The sequence below is a fragment of the Manis pentadactyla genome, chromosome 5 (genome assembly GCF_030020395.1).
Source record: "Manis pentadactyla isolate mManPen7 chromosome 5, mManPen7.hap1, whole genome shotgun sequence".
Taxonomy (NCBI): Eukaryota; Metazoa; Chordata; class Mammalia; order Pholidota; family Manidae; genus Manis; species Manis pentadactyla.
In genome coordinates this window covers 106,172,819-106,188,687 of record NC_080023.1, presented here as the reverse complement: position 1 = coordinate 106,188,687, position 15,869 = coordinate 106,172,819, and the positions used below count along the sequence as shown (strand labels likewise).

The following is a 15,869-nucleotide window of genomic DNA, read 5'->3' as shown; positions in this document are numbered from 1 at the left end:
AATCATTTGATACTTGTATTTCTCTGCCTGGCTAATTTCACTGAACATAATACCCTCTAGCTCCATCCATGTTGCTGTGAATGGTAGGATTTGTTTTCTTCTTATGGCTGAATAATATTCCATTGTGTATATGTACCACATCTTCTTTATCCATTCATCTACTGATGGACACTTAGGTTGCTTCCATTGCTTGGCTATTGTGAATAGTGCTGCGATAAACATAGGGGTGCATATGTCTTTTTCAAACTTGGCTGCTTTGTTCTTAGGGTAAATTCCTAGGAGTGGAATTCCTGGGTCAAATGGTATTTCTATTTTGAGTTTTTTGAGGAACCACCATACTGCTTTCCACAATGGCTGAACTAGTTTACATTCACCCAAGCAGTGTAGGAGGGTTCCCCTTTCTCCACATCCTCGCCAACATTTGTTATTGTTTGTCTTTTGGGTGGTGACAATCCTTACTGGTATGAGGTGATATATTATTATGGTTTTAATTTGCATTTCTCTGATGACTAGTGATGTGGAGCATCTTTTCATGTGTATGTTGGCAATCTGCATTTCTTCTTTGGAGAAGTGTCTGTTTAGCTCTTCTGACCATTTTTTAATTGGATTATTTGCTTTTTGTTGGTTGAAGTGCATTAGCTCTTTAAATATTTTGGATGTCAACCCTTTATCAGATCTGTCATTTATGAATATATTCACCCATACTGTAGGATGCCTTTTTGTTCTACTGATGGTGTCCTTTGCTGTACAGAAGCTTTTGAGCTTGATGTAGTCACACTTGTTTATTTTTGCTTTTGTTTCCCTTGACCAGTAAGATATGTTTATGAAGAAGTCACTCATGTTTAAGTCCAAGAGATTTAAGCCTATGTTTTTTTTCTAAGTGTTTTATGGTTTCGTGACTTACATTCAGGTCTTTGATCCATTTCGAATTTACTTTTGTGTATGGGGTTAGACAATGATCCAGTTTCATACTCTTACATGTAGCTGTCCAGTTTTGCCAACACCAGTTGCTGAAGAGGCTGTCATTTCCCCATTGTATGTCCATGGCTCCTTTATCATATATTAATTGACCATATATGTTTGGGTTAATATCTCAACTCTCTATTCTGTTCCACTGGTCTATGGGTCTGTTCTTGGGCTAGTACCAGAATGTCTTGATTACTGTGGCTTTGTAGTAGAGCTTAAAGTTGGGAAGCAAGAACCCCCTGCTTTATTCTTCCTTCTCAGGATTGTTTTGGCTATTCGGGATCTTTGGTGGTTCCATATGAATTTTAAAACTATTTGTTCCAGTTCATTGAAGAGTGCTGTTGGTATTTTGATAGGCTTACATTGAATCTGTAGATTGCTTTAGGCAGGATGGCCATTTTGACAATATTAATTCTTCCTAGCCAAGAGCATGGGATGAGTTTCCATTTGTTAGTGTTCTCTTTAATTTATCTTAAGAGTGTCTTGTAGTTTTCAGGGTATAGGTCTTTCACTTCTTTGGTTAGGTTTATTCCTAGGTATTTTTTTTTTATGCAATTGTGAATGGAATTGTTTTCCTGATTTCTCTTTCTGCTAGTTCATCATTAGTGTATAGGAAAGCAACAGATTTCTGTGTATTAATTTTGTATCCTGCAACTTTGCTGAATTCAGATATTAGTTCCAGTAGTTTTGGAGTGGTTCTTTAGAGTTTTTTATGTACAATATCATGTCATCTGCAAACAGTGACAGTTTGACTTCTTCTTTACCAATCTGGATGCCTTTTATTTCTTTGTTTTGTCTGATTGCTGTGGCTAGGACCTCCAGTACTATGTTGAATAGCAGTGGGGTGAGTGGGAATCCCTGTCTTGTTCCCGATCTCAGAGGAAAAGTTTTCAGCTTCTCACTGTTCAGTATGATGTTGGCTGTGGGTTTGTCATATATGGCCTTTATTATGTTGAGGTACTTGCCCTCTATACCCATTTTGTGAGAGATTTTATGAAGAATGGATGTTGAATTTTGTTGAATGCTTTTTCAGCATCTGTGGAGATGATCATGTCCTTCTTTTTGTTGATGAGGTGGATGATGTTGATGGATTTTCGAATGTTGTACCATCCTTGCATTGCTGAGATGAATACCACTTGGTCATGGTGTATGATCCTCTTGATGTATTTTTGAATTTGGTTTGCTAATATTTTGTTGAGTATTTTTCCATCTATGTTCATCAGGGATATTGGTCTGTAATTTTCTTTTTTTGTGGTTTCTTTGCCTGGTTTTGGTATTAGATTGATGCTGGCTTCATAGAATGAGTTTGCAAGTATTCCCTCCTCTTCTGTTTTTTGGAAAAATTTAAGAATGGGTATTACATCTTCTCTATATGTCTGACAAAATTCAGTGGTGAATCTACCTAGCCCAGGGGATTTGTTCTCGGGTAGTTTTTTTATTACAGATTCAATTTCCTTGCTGGTAATTGGTCTGTTTAGATTTTCTATTTTTTCCTTGGTCAGTCTTGGAAGGTTGTATTTTTCTAGGAAGTTGTCCATTTTTTCTAGGTTTTCCAGCTTGTTAGCATCTAGATTTTTATAGTATTCTCTAATAATTTATTGTATTTCTGTGGGGTCCTTCATGATTTATCCTTTCTCATTTCTGATTCTGTTGATGTGTGTAGATTCTCTTTTTATCTTAGTAAGTCTGGCTAGGGGCTTATCTATTTTGTTTATTTTCTCAAAGAACCACCTGATGGTTTCATTGATTTTTTTCTATTGTTTTATTCTTCTCAATTTATTTATTTCTTCTCTGATCTTTACTATGTCCCTATTTCTGCTGATTTTGGGCCTCATTTGTTCTTCTTTTTCCAGTTTCAATAATTGTGACTTTAGACTATTCATTTGGGATTGTTCTTCCTTCTTTAAATAGGCCTGGATTGCTATATACTTTCCTCTTAGAACTGCCTTTGCCGCGTCCCACAATAGTTGGGGCTGTGTGTTGTTGTTGTCATTTGTTTCCATATATAATCCTTGATCTCTATTTGAATTTGTTCATTGATCCATTGATTATTTAGGAGCATGTTGTTAAACCTCCATGTGTTTGTGAGCCTTTTTGTTTTCTTTGTACAATTTATTTCTGGTTTTTTACCTTTGTGGTCTGAAAAGTTGGTTGGTAGAATTTCAATCCTTTTGAATTTACTGAGACTCTTTTTGTGGCCTAGCATGTGGTCTATTCTGGAAAATGTTCCATGTGCACTTGAGAAGAATGTGTATCCTGCTGCTTTTGGGTGTAGAGTTCTGTAGATGTCTGTTAAGTCCATCTGTTCTAGTGTGTTGTTCAGTGCCTCTTTGTCCTTATTTATTTTCTGTCTGGTGGATCTGTCCTTTGGAGTGATTGGTGTGTGGAAGTCTCCCAAAATGAATGCATTGCATTCTATTTCCTCCATTAATATTGTTAGTATTTGTTTCACATATGTTGGTGCTCCTGTATTGGGTGCATATATATTTATAATGGTTATATCCTCTTGTTAGACTGAGCCCTTTATCGTTATGTAATGTCCTTCTTTATTTCTTGTTACTTTCTTTGTTTTGAAGTCTGTTTTGTCTGATACTAGTACTGCAACACCTGCTTTTTTCTCCCTGTTGTTTGCATGAAATCTTTTTCCATCCCTTGACTTTTAGTCTGTACATGTCTTTGGGTTTGAGGTGAGTCTCTTGTAAGCATCATATAGATGGGTCTTGTTATTTTATCCATTCTATTACTCTGTGTCTTTTGATTGGTGCATTCTGTCCATTTACATTTAGGGTGATTATTGAAAGATATGTACTTATTGCCATGGCAGGCTTTAGGTTCCTGGTAACCAAAGGTTCAAGGGTAGCTTCTTTACTAACTGTCTAACTTAACTCTCTTATTAAACTATTATAAACACAGTCTGATGATTCTTTACTTATCTCCCTTCTTATCCTCCTCCTTCATTGTTTATATGTTAGGTGTTTTATTCTGTACTCTTTGTGTTTCCTTTGACTGCTTTTGTGAGTAGTTGATTTTATTTTTTGCGTTTAGTTAGTATTTGGTTGGTCTCCTTTCTTTGTTGTGATTTTATTTTCTCTGTTGATATCTGTTTAGCCTTAGGACTGCTTCCATCTAGAGCAGTCCCTTTTAAATATCCTGTAGAGGTGGTTTGTGGGAGGTAAATTCCCTCAACTTTTGCTTGTCTGGGGATTGTTTAATCCCTCCTTCTTATTAAATGATAGTCATGCTGGATACAGTATTCTTGGTTAAAGGTCCTTCTGTTACATTGCATTAAATATATCATGCCATTCTCTTCTGGCCTGTAAGGTTTCTGTTGAGAAGTCTGATGATAGCCTGAAGGGTTTTCCTTTGTATGTGATCTTTTCTCTCTCTCTGGTTGCCTTTAATACTCTGTCCTTGTCTTTGATCTTTACCATTTTAATTATTATATGTCTTGGTGTTGTCCTCCTTGGGGCCCTTCTGTTGGGACATCTGTGGGCTTCCATGGTCTGAGAGACTATTTCCTCCCCCAGTTTGGGGAAGTTTTCAGCCATTATTTCTTCAAAGACACTTTCTATCCCTTTTTCTCTCTCTTCTTATTCTGGTACTCCTATAATGCAGATATTGTTCCATTTGGACTGGTCACACAATTGTCTTAATATTCTTTAATTCCTGGAGTTCCTTTTATCTCTCTCTGCCTCAGCTTCTCTGTGTTCCTGTTCTCTGATTTCTATTCCATTTACCACCTCTTGCACCTCATCCAGTCTGCTCTTAAGTCCTTCCAGAGATTGTTTTATTTCTGTATTCTCCCTCCCAACTTTATCCTTTAGCTCTTGCATATTTCTCTTCTGGTCCATCAGCATGGTTATGACCTTTATTTTGAATTCTTTTTCAGGAAGATTGGTTAAATATATCTCCCCAGGCCCTCTGTCGGGGGTTGTCTGGGTAATTCTGAACTGGACCAAATTCTTCTCCCTTTTCATGGTGATAGAGGTAGCTGTTGGCAGATAGTGCATGTGTCAGCTGGGAGAAAAAATTCATTTCCTGCTTTTTGGTCTCCTTGCCTTCTCTGCTACCTGTGTCGGTTACCCGCACACCTGGCACATGTCCAGATTAATTCCCTAAGCTGCCGTGGTTGGGGTCACTGTCAGGGTAGCCCAGAGCCATGCAGGGAGTGGCAGGTGCACTGAGTGTGCTTTCCTGTGAGAATGGAGCCCTTTCACACTTTGCGCTGGTTTCCTCTGCCTGTGCCAGGCAGCTGCGCATCAGCGGCAGCCTCTTTTTCTGGCCCAGGTGGTTGCACACCGGGAGGAGATTCTGGGCTGTTGCTGTGGGTGCTGCCACTCTCTGGCTGCTCTGCCAATGAGAGTGGGCACTTAGCCATTCCCCAGTTCTTCTGCTGCTGTGCATGTGTGCGTACAGCTGCTCCCTGTATGCTCAGCTGCTGTGCGCGTGCCCAGGGCCACTCTCCGGCTGCTCGGCTGCTGTGGCAGGGCCGCGCCAGAGGGGAAATGACTGGCAGGCTGTTTATCGCCTTGAGGGACCTCAGAGCTGTGCTGCCACCCAGGGGTCTGGGGCGCCTGAAATTCCCCAGGATTCTCAGCTGCGGGGCTGAGTGTACCGGGATGCTTCCATCTAGCTGTGAGGCCTTTGTCCCTTTAAGACTTTCAAAAGCACTTGCTTTTCTTTTGTTCCAGGGGAGCAGGCTGTGGGGACCCACTCACAGATTTTACTTTTCCATTTCTGTAATATCCAGTACACCATGCAATGTGTGTCTGCGCTCCCAGTGTGGATTACTAGACCTGGTTATTCAGCAGTCTTGCACTCCCAGTCCGTCCCCGCTCTGACTCTTTTCCTCCTGCCAGTCAGCTGGGGTGGGGGGAGCACTCCGGTCCCGCTGGACTGTGGCTTGTATCTTACCCCCTTCATGAGATGCTGAGTTCTCGCAGATGTAGATGTAGTCTGGCTGTTGTACTGTATCCTCCGGTCTCTCTTTTTGGAATAGTTGTATTTGTTGTATTTTCAAAAATATATATGGTTTTGGGAGGACATTTCTGCTGCTCTACTCATGCCACCATCTTGGCTCCTCCTCCAGAATTCACATTTTAAGAACTAAATCTCACTAGCCACTATTTTAAGCCATATAGATGCTATTTTTACCACTGTTAGTTAAGCACCTCATTCCATAATTTACCAGTAGCTCTAGTGTGAATTGTTGGTTCACATAGATTGTAGAGGAGCCATTTAAAATGTGACATAACTATTCTATGAGGCTGGTATTCTATCTACTGTGGTGAAAGTATAAGATCTAATATAGTAATACATCCAGCTGGAGCCAGGACAGGAGAGTGGTTGCCTCATCATCCTCCTAGTTACACCTCAGCAGTGCTCCTTTAATCCCTGCTGGCATGGGCCATTCAGTGGCTATAAGTTTCAAGATTCTCTAGGCCAAAGGTAGACACTGTCTGTGTCCTGGCCTGCCCCACACTTGAGGAGGCCACAGCACCGTAGCAAGAACTCTCTGACTTGGAATTGTTAGGCAGGAAAATAGATATGAGTGGGGTGGAAAGAGAATAAGGCCAGGAAATCCCACCAAAAAGACACAGAAGTAATCAGCTAAAGCTCAAAAAGCCAGGAGTGACACGGCCTGGAATGTTTAAATATTCCCCAGACAAAGGAGGGTACCTCAGCATAGCCCATGTCTATTGTGTTAATCATGAAGGCCCAGCTTATTTTTTAACTTTACCTATATGCTGCTTTTTTCTCCTTCAGCCCTAATGAAGTAATTTATAACCTTGGCAACTAATTTAGCATTCAGGCCCACCCATAAACAACATAGTAAAAGGCAGGAAGCATTCCATCTTACAGGTAACATTGCATTTTAACACCCAGGAAGTTAAGTAGTAAGATTCTTAACTTACTCTTTAGCAAACAGACAATAATTCAGCCCACCTTGGGGGCTGGGCAGGTGGCTTTGTTTCATATGCTCCCAGACCAAGACTCAGGTTATCTCAGGGAGAAATCAGAGCAGTAAATTTCTTGTGTTAATTTTAAATATTCAGAGACCACTTAACAAGTCTTCACCCCTAGCCCTTAGTCACATTCCTGATGAATCCTTAAAAGGGGGAACCCCCAACCTTTCAGGGCATTCCTCTCTCTGAGGTTGCCAGCACTTTCTAAGTGTATAACCTTTTTATCTTAAGCTTTTCCCAACCTTTAGAGGTGCCTCTTCTCTAGGGCAGCCTACACTCCCCTTTCTCCAAGTGTGCTCCTTTTTTGTTTTAAGTAAACTTCTCACTTAAATGTATTGTCTCAGCGCCTTTCCAGTGGTGTTTCTTTTTCTTTGCTTTGTCATTCTAATCCTCCAGATTTCATCTTATACCTTCACTCTCTCTGACCTATCTCAGACAAGTAGAGAGGAGCTGCTGAGAGCTCAGACCTGGGCTTGCAAATTACTGTCACCTAGGTACCAGGAACAGCAGCTTACAGTCATGCTCTTTAGTAGCCTGCCTGAAAGTCTCCCTTCTTCACCTATAGGATGTTCGTAGAACACAATCTCACTCCATCCAGTGCTCTGTGGCTCTCCCAAAGCCTGGGGTGGTAGGGACTTGTTCCCACACTGTGCAGATCCAAGCGGATGCTGGATGCCAGGTGACACTGGCTTCAGTTAACAGGGGTTGTGCCCCATGCTGAGTAGCTGTTCAACAAACTTCTTTTATTATTCTATTCTGTCATTCCTTAACATTCTTGCTTTAAAGAATTCCTGCCTCACCTCATACCCTGACTTTCCTGAGTCTCAGAAACGAACTCTCCCTAACATTACTTTGGAGGCATCCCCTGATGAGACCCACGAATTCTGCCACTCAAGCATCCAGCCGAGGAACAGATGCCAGTCCCTTCATCTTGCAGCCACTTACACAACCTCTGTGTATCTCTTCAAGTGTTTTTCTCAAGGAATACTGTATTCCTCAAAGCCTCAAAGTCACCTTTCCCCTTTCCCAATTCTCCTTTTACATAGACCAGGAGTAATGCTTGGTGTGCCCACTAATAAATCCTGAAAGAATATTCTGGCAGCTTTACTTCCAAGTGTTTATATATAGGAAAAATGCTTAACATTTTTTCAAATGTTTCTTTGACCCAAATATCTGAACCCAAGAATTATCATATGGCCAAGCCTCAGTTTACTCTGGTGAGTTTCTGGAGCACACTGGGTAGTTGTTATTATTACTTAAATGCTAAGCCCATTTTCAACTAGGCTATAAATTCTGCTTTTTTAAACCAGAGAATATTCCCTCTTCATCTGTGTTTCCTAGGATGAAGAAAAATAATATTTTCTTTTTACTGGTTCCATACTACTACTCTTTATTTGGTTGTCAGATAAATTTTGAGCCAAATTTTTATGTCTTTTAAATTCTCCACCAGTAGTATGTGGAACTGAGGCCAAATATTCATTGTTTATTTTAAATTATCTTGAACAAGTTTAAAGTGGTTTCTTTTCCTATTCTGTTTTATCTTACTATCTTCTCCAGGGTCCAGATCCTGCAAGTCCAGACATGCCCTCAGAAGGGCAGCCCCAGGCAAGGTGAAGTGATTTAGGGATTCCCCTACCAAGCCTGAAACTGAAACCTCTAAAAGCTCTCCTCGTGACTTTTGTCCACATTCAGTTCCCATTTGCCTTACTGGCACACTTCCTCCTCTGTAGTAAACTTCTTATTTTTCAAGTGTCTCCAAGATGGGCCTGCACTTTTCTGTGCCTCTGGTCTTGCCGTTCCCTCAAGGCTGTGGCAGGGTTGTGCCCATTCTTCTGAAAACCTCCTGGCTTCAAAGGGTCTATTATTTGGTCAGACATATCCATTGCCTCAGGGAGAACTAGAGTTATTAAAGCAGGAATGCAAAAACAAGAAACAATTATTGTTCCACTTTTGTGTTTCAAGAATAGACTTTTGAAACCCATAGCTAACAGTTATGAAAGAAGAAGAAAAAAAATCAGGGCTTTCTGAGAGAAAGGACTTTTTTAGTTCCAAAATGTTAGTTCTCAGTTTCAATAAAAAAATCCCCTGAATGAAGTTTAACAGAAATACAACCTTGTAAAGCAAGTGGATGAAGACTTGCCCAGGCCAGAGTCTAGTAAAGTACTGCCCCAGCAGAAGCGGAAAGTGACTCAGAGAAGGGGCTGACATGTGGGTCAGAGAAGGGGCATGTCCCACTTCCTTATGGGGTTGAAACCCTGGACAGTAGCTGAAAAGAATCTACCGAGAAGTTTTCAGAATGCCAAGCCTGGGAGCCTTGTGTCCTTGGAGATCTGGGCAGCAGTAAGCCTCACAAGACCCATCTGGAACCTAGCACAGCCCCACACCTTGCTCACCCAGCGAGGTACAGAGTGCAGGCAGTGCCTCCTGTAAGACAAATTCCAAACAAAACAAGCAGGCGAAGAGAGGCAACAAAGGGCCAGGCAGTTTATTTGAGCACAATTCCCAGGCGAGGTTTCCCCGTCTGGCTATCACAGGCTGGGGAAGTTGCACCCAGGAGGGGAGGTGGGGAGTTTTTAAGAGAACAGGGAAGGGAGGGGAAAGTGGGCCATGCTAGGGTTATGTGGGGAATTTTTTATTGGCTCAGGGTTGGGTGATGGACAGCCAGAGGTCTCCTCCTTCTGGATGGAGGGGGTCTGCATTTGGGGTTTGTCAGCACATCATGGGACTGGAATCCAGGAAGAGTTGTTCATTCCTTCCCCCTATGGCACAGAGCTACTTGGTGCTGTCTCTGCTCTGCCTGCATTGTCCTCGCCCTTCTTCCTCCAGTGCCTCCAGCCTTAGATTCCAGCCTTTTGGTCATAATGGGCAATGACTTGATCTGGCTACTTCTGGCTGACAAGGGGCATCATGGGGGGGGTTTAAAGCTGATTGATGGCTGGAGGAGGCTCAGTCAGGAGGGGCGAGTACTTGTGCAGCAACGGTTGATTGACCTTTATGTGTGATATTTCTGCCATGTGCTGTTGAAGGAACTTGAAAACACATGGGGCATTTAATAGTAAACCACAAACTATTATGAAGGGGCCCAGCAGAGGCATTAGCCAGGCCATTACAGGGGACTGAAGCCACCCATAAGGGCTTCCTTCAGGTACTCGTGTTTTGTGGAGGGCTTTTTGTAGTTCTTGTAGTATTTTTTATGCTTTGTTCTATGACCCCAGACTCATTGATATAGTAGCAGTATTTTTCCTGCAAGAAAATACAGGTTCCACCCTTTTCTGCAGTAAGCAGATCTAGAGCCCGCCTATTTTGAAGGGTGACTTGGACAAGGGAAGTAAGCTGCCACTGGAGGGAAATAAGAGAGAGGTTGAGGTTTCTCCCAGGGTCAGGCTCACTCTATTATCTAAGCTGCCAGTTGACTTGCAAGACTTTGAGAGCTGACTAGGCTATGGCTTAGCACTCCTGCCCCTGTGGTGGCCGTGGCTACTGTGGTGACCACACTTACTCCTACTAGTACAGGTTGGAAGACAGTCCTCTTTTGCCTAGCTCCCGGATACATAGACCATCCACTTAGCACCTGCTTTACCTCAGGTTTGTTGTATAATGTCAATTGGGGAACTAGCATCCCTGAAAAGCAGGGCACTACCGTGGTGCTGCTGATACACTGGGTAAGGGTATTGTTGCACCAGAAAAGCCCGCCCCCTTGAAGGGAGATTGGAGTGTCTACAGTTACCAGTCATCGGCATTGGCTTCCCATTGACAATTCTGAGATGGTGGAACGCTGGGTCAGGTAGCAGGTCAGTGGGGATGATGGTTCCTCGCACAGTTTTCTGGTGGCCCAGGACTTATGTTGAGCCTCAGGCTTCAGTATCGTTTTCCACATCAGTACCTCGCTTAAAGGGAGGCCGCAGTCTTTTTCAGAGGAGTTTTCTAGTTGAGCCTGGAAAAAACTAACGGGAACTGCCACCACCAGGGGGCATTGGAGGGGGGCACAGAGGAAACAATCGGACACATTGCTGAGGATATGTGAAGCATTAAGAAACTGCACTGTTTCTTCAATGACTCTGGCTCAGGAAAAGGGTGCTCCTGCTGGTCGTAGGGAGTGGGGGTAGAGTAGGGGTACAACTGAATCTTCTGTTTTCGTGCCTGTTCTGTTTGTAGAATATTACTTGATACCTATGCCTGGGTGTTTAGAACCTCTGTGGGAGTAGGATTTATAGTCGTCCATTCCCTCTTAATGTATACTGTGCCCTGTGGGAACCATTGATAACTATCATATAGCTTGTCCTGTACTCCTTTTTCCCAGCATGGATCCCATGGGTCACTAATGGTGATGTATAGCTTATCTTGTATTCTGAAGAACATGTTGTCAGAGACTCTTCTTGCTGTTTTTTCTACTGCATGAACTCTACATGTGTCTATTCAGGATGACATCACCCATACATGTTGGACTGGAAAATACATGTATGAGAGATTTGGTCATATGGATAGCACAGCGTAGGGTTTGAGAAAGTGTTTAAGATGTCTGTGTGTACCAGTATCTGAATCAGTGCCTGATAACCTACACGTGGGCAACTTTGGGTGACTACTTCTCAGATGATTCCACGAAGAGTTAGTTGGAGCTTAAACTTCCATGCAGAATAACTCTGCCTGGAGACTACCAGGCTATTCATCTGGCTGGTTGTACTTGACACACCTAACCTACAGCTTAAGAGGACCCACCTCACAAGACACCCAATCATCGTGTCTGGGTGCCCGTTTGAGCCCAGAAAGGTGATACCAGGAGGAATGCCCATGTAGTTTAACTGCTGAGGGTATAGTGAGGATTACTGTATAAGGCCCTGTCCAGAGGGGTTAGAGAGATTTTTGGCTGGAGTTCTCTTAGGAGTACCTCATCTCCTGACTGAAGGATCGCTATGTCTCCTGGGTTGTTGGATGATGTAGGTTGGGGTAGGAGTTGGTCTGCGTGTTCCCTAAGAAGATGTCTCAACAGTGTAAAGTAAGGAAGGTAGGAGGCTAAAGGAGGAGAGGTAGTGGGCAGGCCTGTGTTTAGTAAGAAGGGCCTGCCATACATCAGCTCAAATGTGCTTAGTCCAGCCGGTCCCCAGGGGGGCAGCACACAGCCGAGTGAGAGCGATGGGGAGAAGATTGGGCCACGAGAGCTTTACCTCTAGAGACAGTTTAGTTAGTTGGTCTTTTTGGAGACCATTAGCCCTTTTGACCTTACCCGACAATTGGGGGTGATAGGGTATATGGAGGTTCCAGGTGATGTTGAGAGTCTCGGCTGTTAGCTGAGTGACCCGAGAGACAAAAGCAGGCCCATTGTCCAACTGTAGCAAGGCAGGCAGGCCAAAGTGGGGAATGATATGCGCTACCAATTTCTGTGCAACTACCAAAGCTGTTTCCTGGCTAGTGGGGAAGGCTTCAATCCACCCTGAAAAGGTATCAACCAGAACTAGTAAATACCAGAGCTTTTTATGCTTAGGCATGTGGGTGAAATCGACCTGCCAGTCCTGTCCAGGGATTCTTCCTCTCATCTGGTGGAGGGTCATCTGGGTCTTCAGAGCACCTTGAGACAAGACGCTATGACAAGTAGTGCAGGTTTGGTGTACCTGATCTATGGCCTTGCAGAGACCATAAAGGGCAAATATGGGGGAGAGAAACCGGTGCATGATCTCCGGCCCAATGTGTAGAAACTGATGAATTTTGAATATGACATCTTTGCCTTGGGCTTGGGGGAGGGCAATTCATCCCCTGAAGTATACCAATCCCTGGTCTCCCAACATCCCCCCTTGATGTAGAAGCAGTTGCCGTTCATCATTGGGGTATTGAGGCAGTAGTGAGGGGGAAAGAAACAGGGGTGGCTAGACCTGGATGTTAACTGTCGGGCCGTGGCATCTGCCAACGCATTACCTCTGGTTACTGGATCATTTCCAGTCTGATGTCCCTTACAATGCATGATGGCCACCTCTTTGGGGTCCTGTAGGACCTGTAGCAGGTGGCTGATAGACCTGCCATTGATGATTGGGGTTCCCTTGGTGGTAAGGAAGCCCCTTTCCTTCCAAATTGCAGCATGAGTGTGTGTAATTAGGAAGGCATATTTAGAGTCAGTATAAATTGTGGCTTTCTTCCCAGCTGCTAGCTGTAACACCTGGGTAAGAGCCACTAATTCGGCTTTTTGGGAGGTGGTCCCAGATGGGAGTAGGTTTGCTTCTATCACTTGTGACAGAGTCAACACTGCATAGGCCGCCCTTCGCACCCCGTCACTCCCTTTCACCGAGCTTCCATCTACGAAAAAGGTCAAGTCAGGGTTTCCGAAGGGCACGTCTTGTAGGCTTTCTGTAGGTTTTCTAAGAGCCTCTACAATCTCTACACAGGAATGAGTGGGCTGATCCACCTGATCGCTGACGGGAAGCAAGGAGGCTAGGTTAAGGGGTGGAAAGACTTGTAGGGTTACCTGTGGATGTTCAATAAACAGAAGGTGGAATTCCTGTACCCTTGAAGGACTCAAGGAGGCCAGGGATTTATGACTCAAAAGATCTTGTAACCGGTGTGGGGAATACACAGTAATGTGCTGTTGGAGCATTAATTTCAGGGCTTCTAGGGCCAGACTTCCTGCAGCTGCCAGGGCTCGGAGGCAAGGCTGCCACCCTCTGGCAGTGGTATCCAACTGTTTGGAGAGAAAGGCAATGGGACAGCACCCCAGCCCCACTGGGTGTACTAGCACTCCAGTGGCCACCCCTGCTCTCTCTGCTGTATATAGGGTAAAGGGCTTAGTTAAGTCAGGGGGCATTAATGGGGGGAATGAGAGCAACACATCCCACAACTGATTGAAAGCAGAAGCTACCTCAGTGGGTGAAGTTAGTGGCCCAGTAGGAGTCTCTGTGGCAGCCGCATAGAGCGGTCTGGCCAGAAGGGCAAAGTTAGGCACCCAGTGTCTGAAAAACCCCACCAATCCTAGAAAGAATAGTATCTTGGCTACTGAAGTAGGTGGCAGGAGAGCTTTAATTGCAGCCGCTTGGTCCACCGTTAGGGCTTTAGTGGTGGGAGTTAGAGTTAGCCAGAGTTATGTAACCTGAGATAGAGACAGCTGTGCTTTGGCAGGGGATACCTTGTATCCCATGTCTGCCAGGAAATTAAGAAGGGATGTGGTGTCCAGAACCGAGGCTTCTTTTGAGGGGCTGCAAAGTAAAAGATCATCCACGTATTGGAGAAGAGTACTCTTGCCCATTGAATGTCACAAGAGGTCCCCCATCAAAAAGATGGGGGCTATCTCTAAAACCTTGAGGTAGAACTGTCCAGGTCAATTGTCTAGATCAACAGGTGTCAGGGTCTTCCCACGTAAAGGCAAATAGCGGCTGCAAGTCTGAGTGGAGAGGTATAGTGAAAAAGGCACGTTTAAGGTCCAGTAAAGTAAAATGAGAGGCACCGGAAGGGACTCAAGACAGAAGAGTATATGGGTTTGGCACTACTGGGTGTAAGGGAATAACAGCCTCATAAATTATTCGGACGTCCTGAACGAGGCGATACTCTCCAGAAGGCTTTTTCACCGGCAAGATGGGAGTATTGCATGGAGAGTTAGTCGGTACTAAAAGCCCCTGCAAGAGCAGATGATTAACAATAGGCTGTAGTCCCCTTTGGTGAGCCTGCAAAATAGGAAATTGAGGCCGAGAAGGGAAGCGGGATGGGTCTTTAAGGCATATTAAAACCAGGGTGTGGTGGGTTACCACCAGAGGGGTGGAGATGTTCCACATGACCGGATTTACAGCAGTCCAGGAAGTCGGGAGACTCAGGTCTCTGTCGTCTAACTCCCCTTCAACTAAAGCAATGAGGAACTCTCAGTCATCCTGTAAGTGTTTAAAAGGTAGGAGGGAAATAGAGGCTCCTAACTTATAGAGCAAATCCCGTCCTAACAGAGGGGCAGGACAGAAAAGCATGACCAGAAAGGAATGGGTAAACGGGATGCCTTGGAAGGTGCAGGCCACCGGGCCCATCTCTAAAGGCTTGGAGGGGGTTCCCATGACCCCAACTACAGAGACCTTGGCAGGGTTTAAATGCCCTTTAAAGGAGGGGAGAACAGAGTAGGTAGCCCCCATGTCCACCAAGAAGGAGATGGGCTTACCCGCTACCCACAGCTTGGCCCTGGGCTCGGCAAGGGTGATCGGGGTGTCCGAGTCCAGGCGTCTTCAATCTTCAAGGATGCCCAGCAGGTCTGAAGGGTAGTCCTTTGAGGGCATCCACCCCCCGTGGGGCTCTGCCACTGGAGGAGGACCACCCCCTAGTGGACAGTCTACTTTCCAATGACCTCGCTTACCACAGCTGCGGCATGGTCTCGTCGGTCTGCGTGGTTGGTTGGGGCACTTCCGTGCCCAGTGCCCTTCTTCACCTCACCAAAAGCAAGGGCCCAGAGGTTCGAGTCGATCTTCAGGGACACCTGACAATCTCCACGAGCTGGCCGCAGAGCAGCTGTTATGGCGTGAGTCTGTTCTGCCATTCGGGCAGCTGACCTCCTCTTGCTCTCATCCTCTTGGGCATGAAAAACTTTAAATGCCATATCTACCAGGTCTCCTAGAGGGGCCTGGGGACCATCCTCAGCTTTTTTAAGCTTGTGCCTGATGTCGGGAGCTGACTGAGTTATAAAATGCATGGCCAGGAGAGAGGAACCTAACGCTGAGGCTGGATCAATCTTAGTAAAAGCCCCTAGGGTTTCCTTAAGGTGCTTGAGGAATTCTGATGGGTTTTCATCAGGTTTCTGGGTGATTTCTCTAAGCTTATCATAATTGATAGCCTTTTGGGCAGTTGAGTTCATACCTGCCAATAAGTAGCGAACCATTCAATCCAGGCATGCTTCACCCTCGGGAGAATTATAATCCCACAGGAGTTCTTGTAGAGGAATAGCTTCTCTGCCCATAGGTTCCTGCTCATCTGTGCCATGGGCCTCAT

The 15,869-nt window shown here is 44.6% G+C and overlaps 1 protein-coding gene across 1 annotated transcript in view; it reads right to left on the bottom strand.

Annotated features, from left to right (window-relative positions):
• FGF2 (fibroblast growth factor 2) overlaps positions 1-15,573 on the bottom strand; it is a 112,488-nt gene extending 96,915 nt beyond the window's left edge. Inside the window, exons 1-5 of the mRNA XM_057503272.1 lie at positions 15,241-15,573; positions 14,399-14,524; positions 12,840-12,984; positions 12,154-12,360; positions 8,727-8,829 (exon numbers count right to left, since the gene is read on the bottom strand). Coding sequence (XP_057359255.1) covers positions 8,727-8,829; positions 12,154-12,360; positions 12,840-12,984; positions 14,399-14,524; positions 15,241-15,573 — 914 coding nt within the window. The remainder of the gene's footprint in view (positions 1-8,726; positions 8,830-12,153; positions 12,361-12,839; positions 12,985-14,398; positions 14,525-15,240) is intronic.
• Positions 15,574-15,869: the final 296 nt, after the last annotated feature.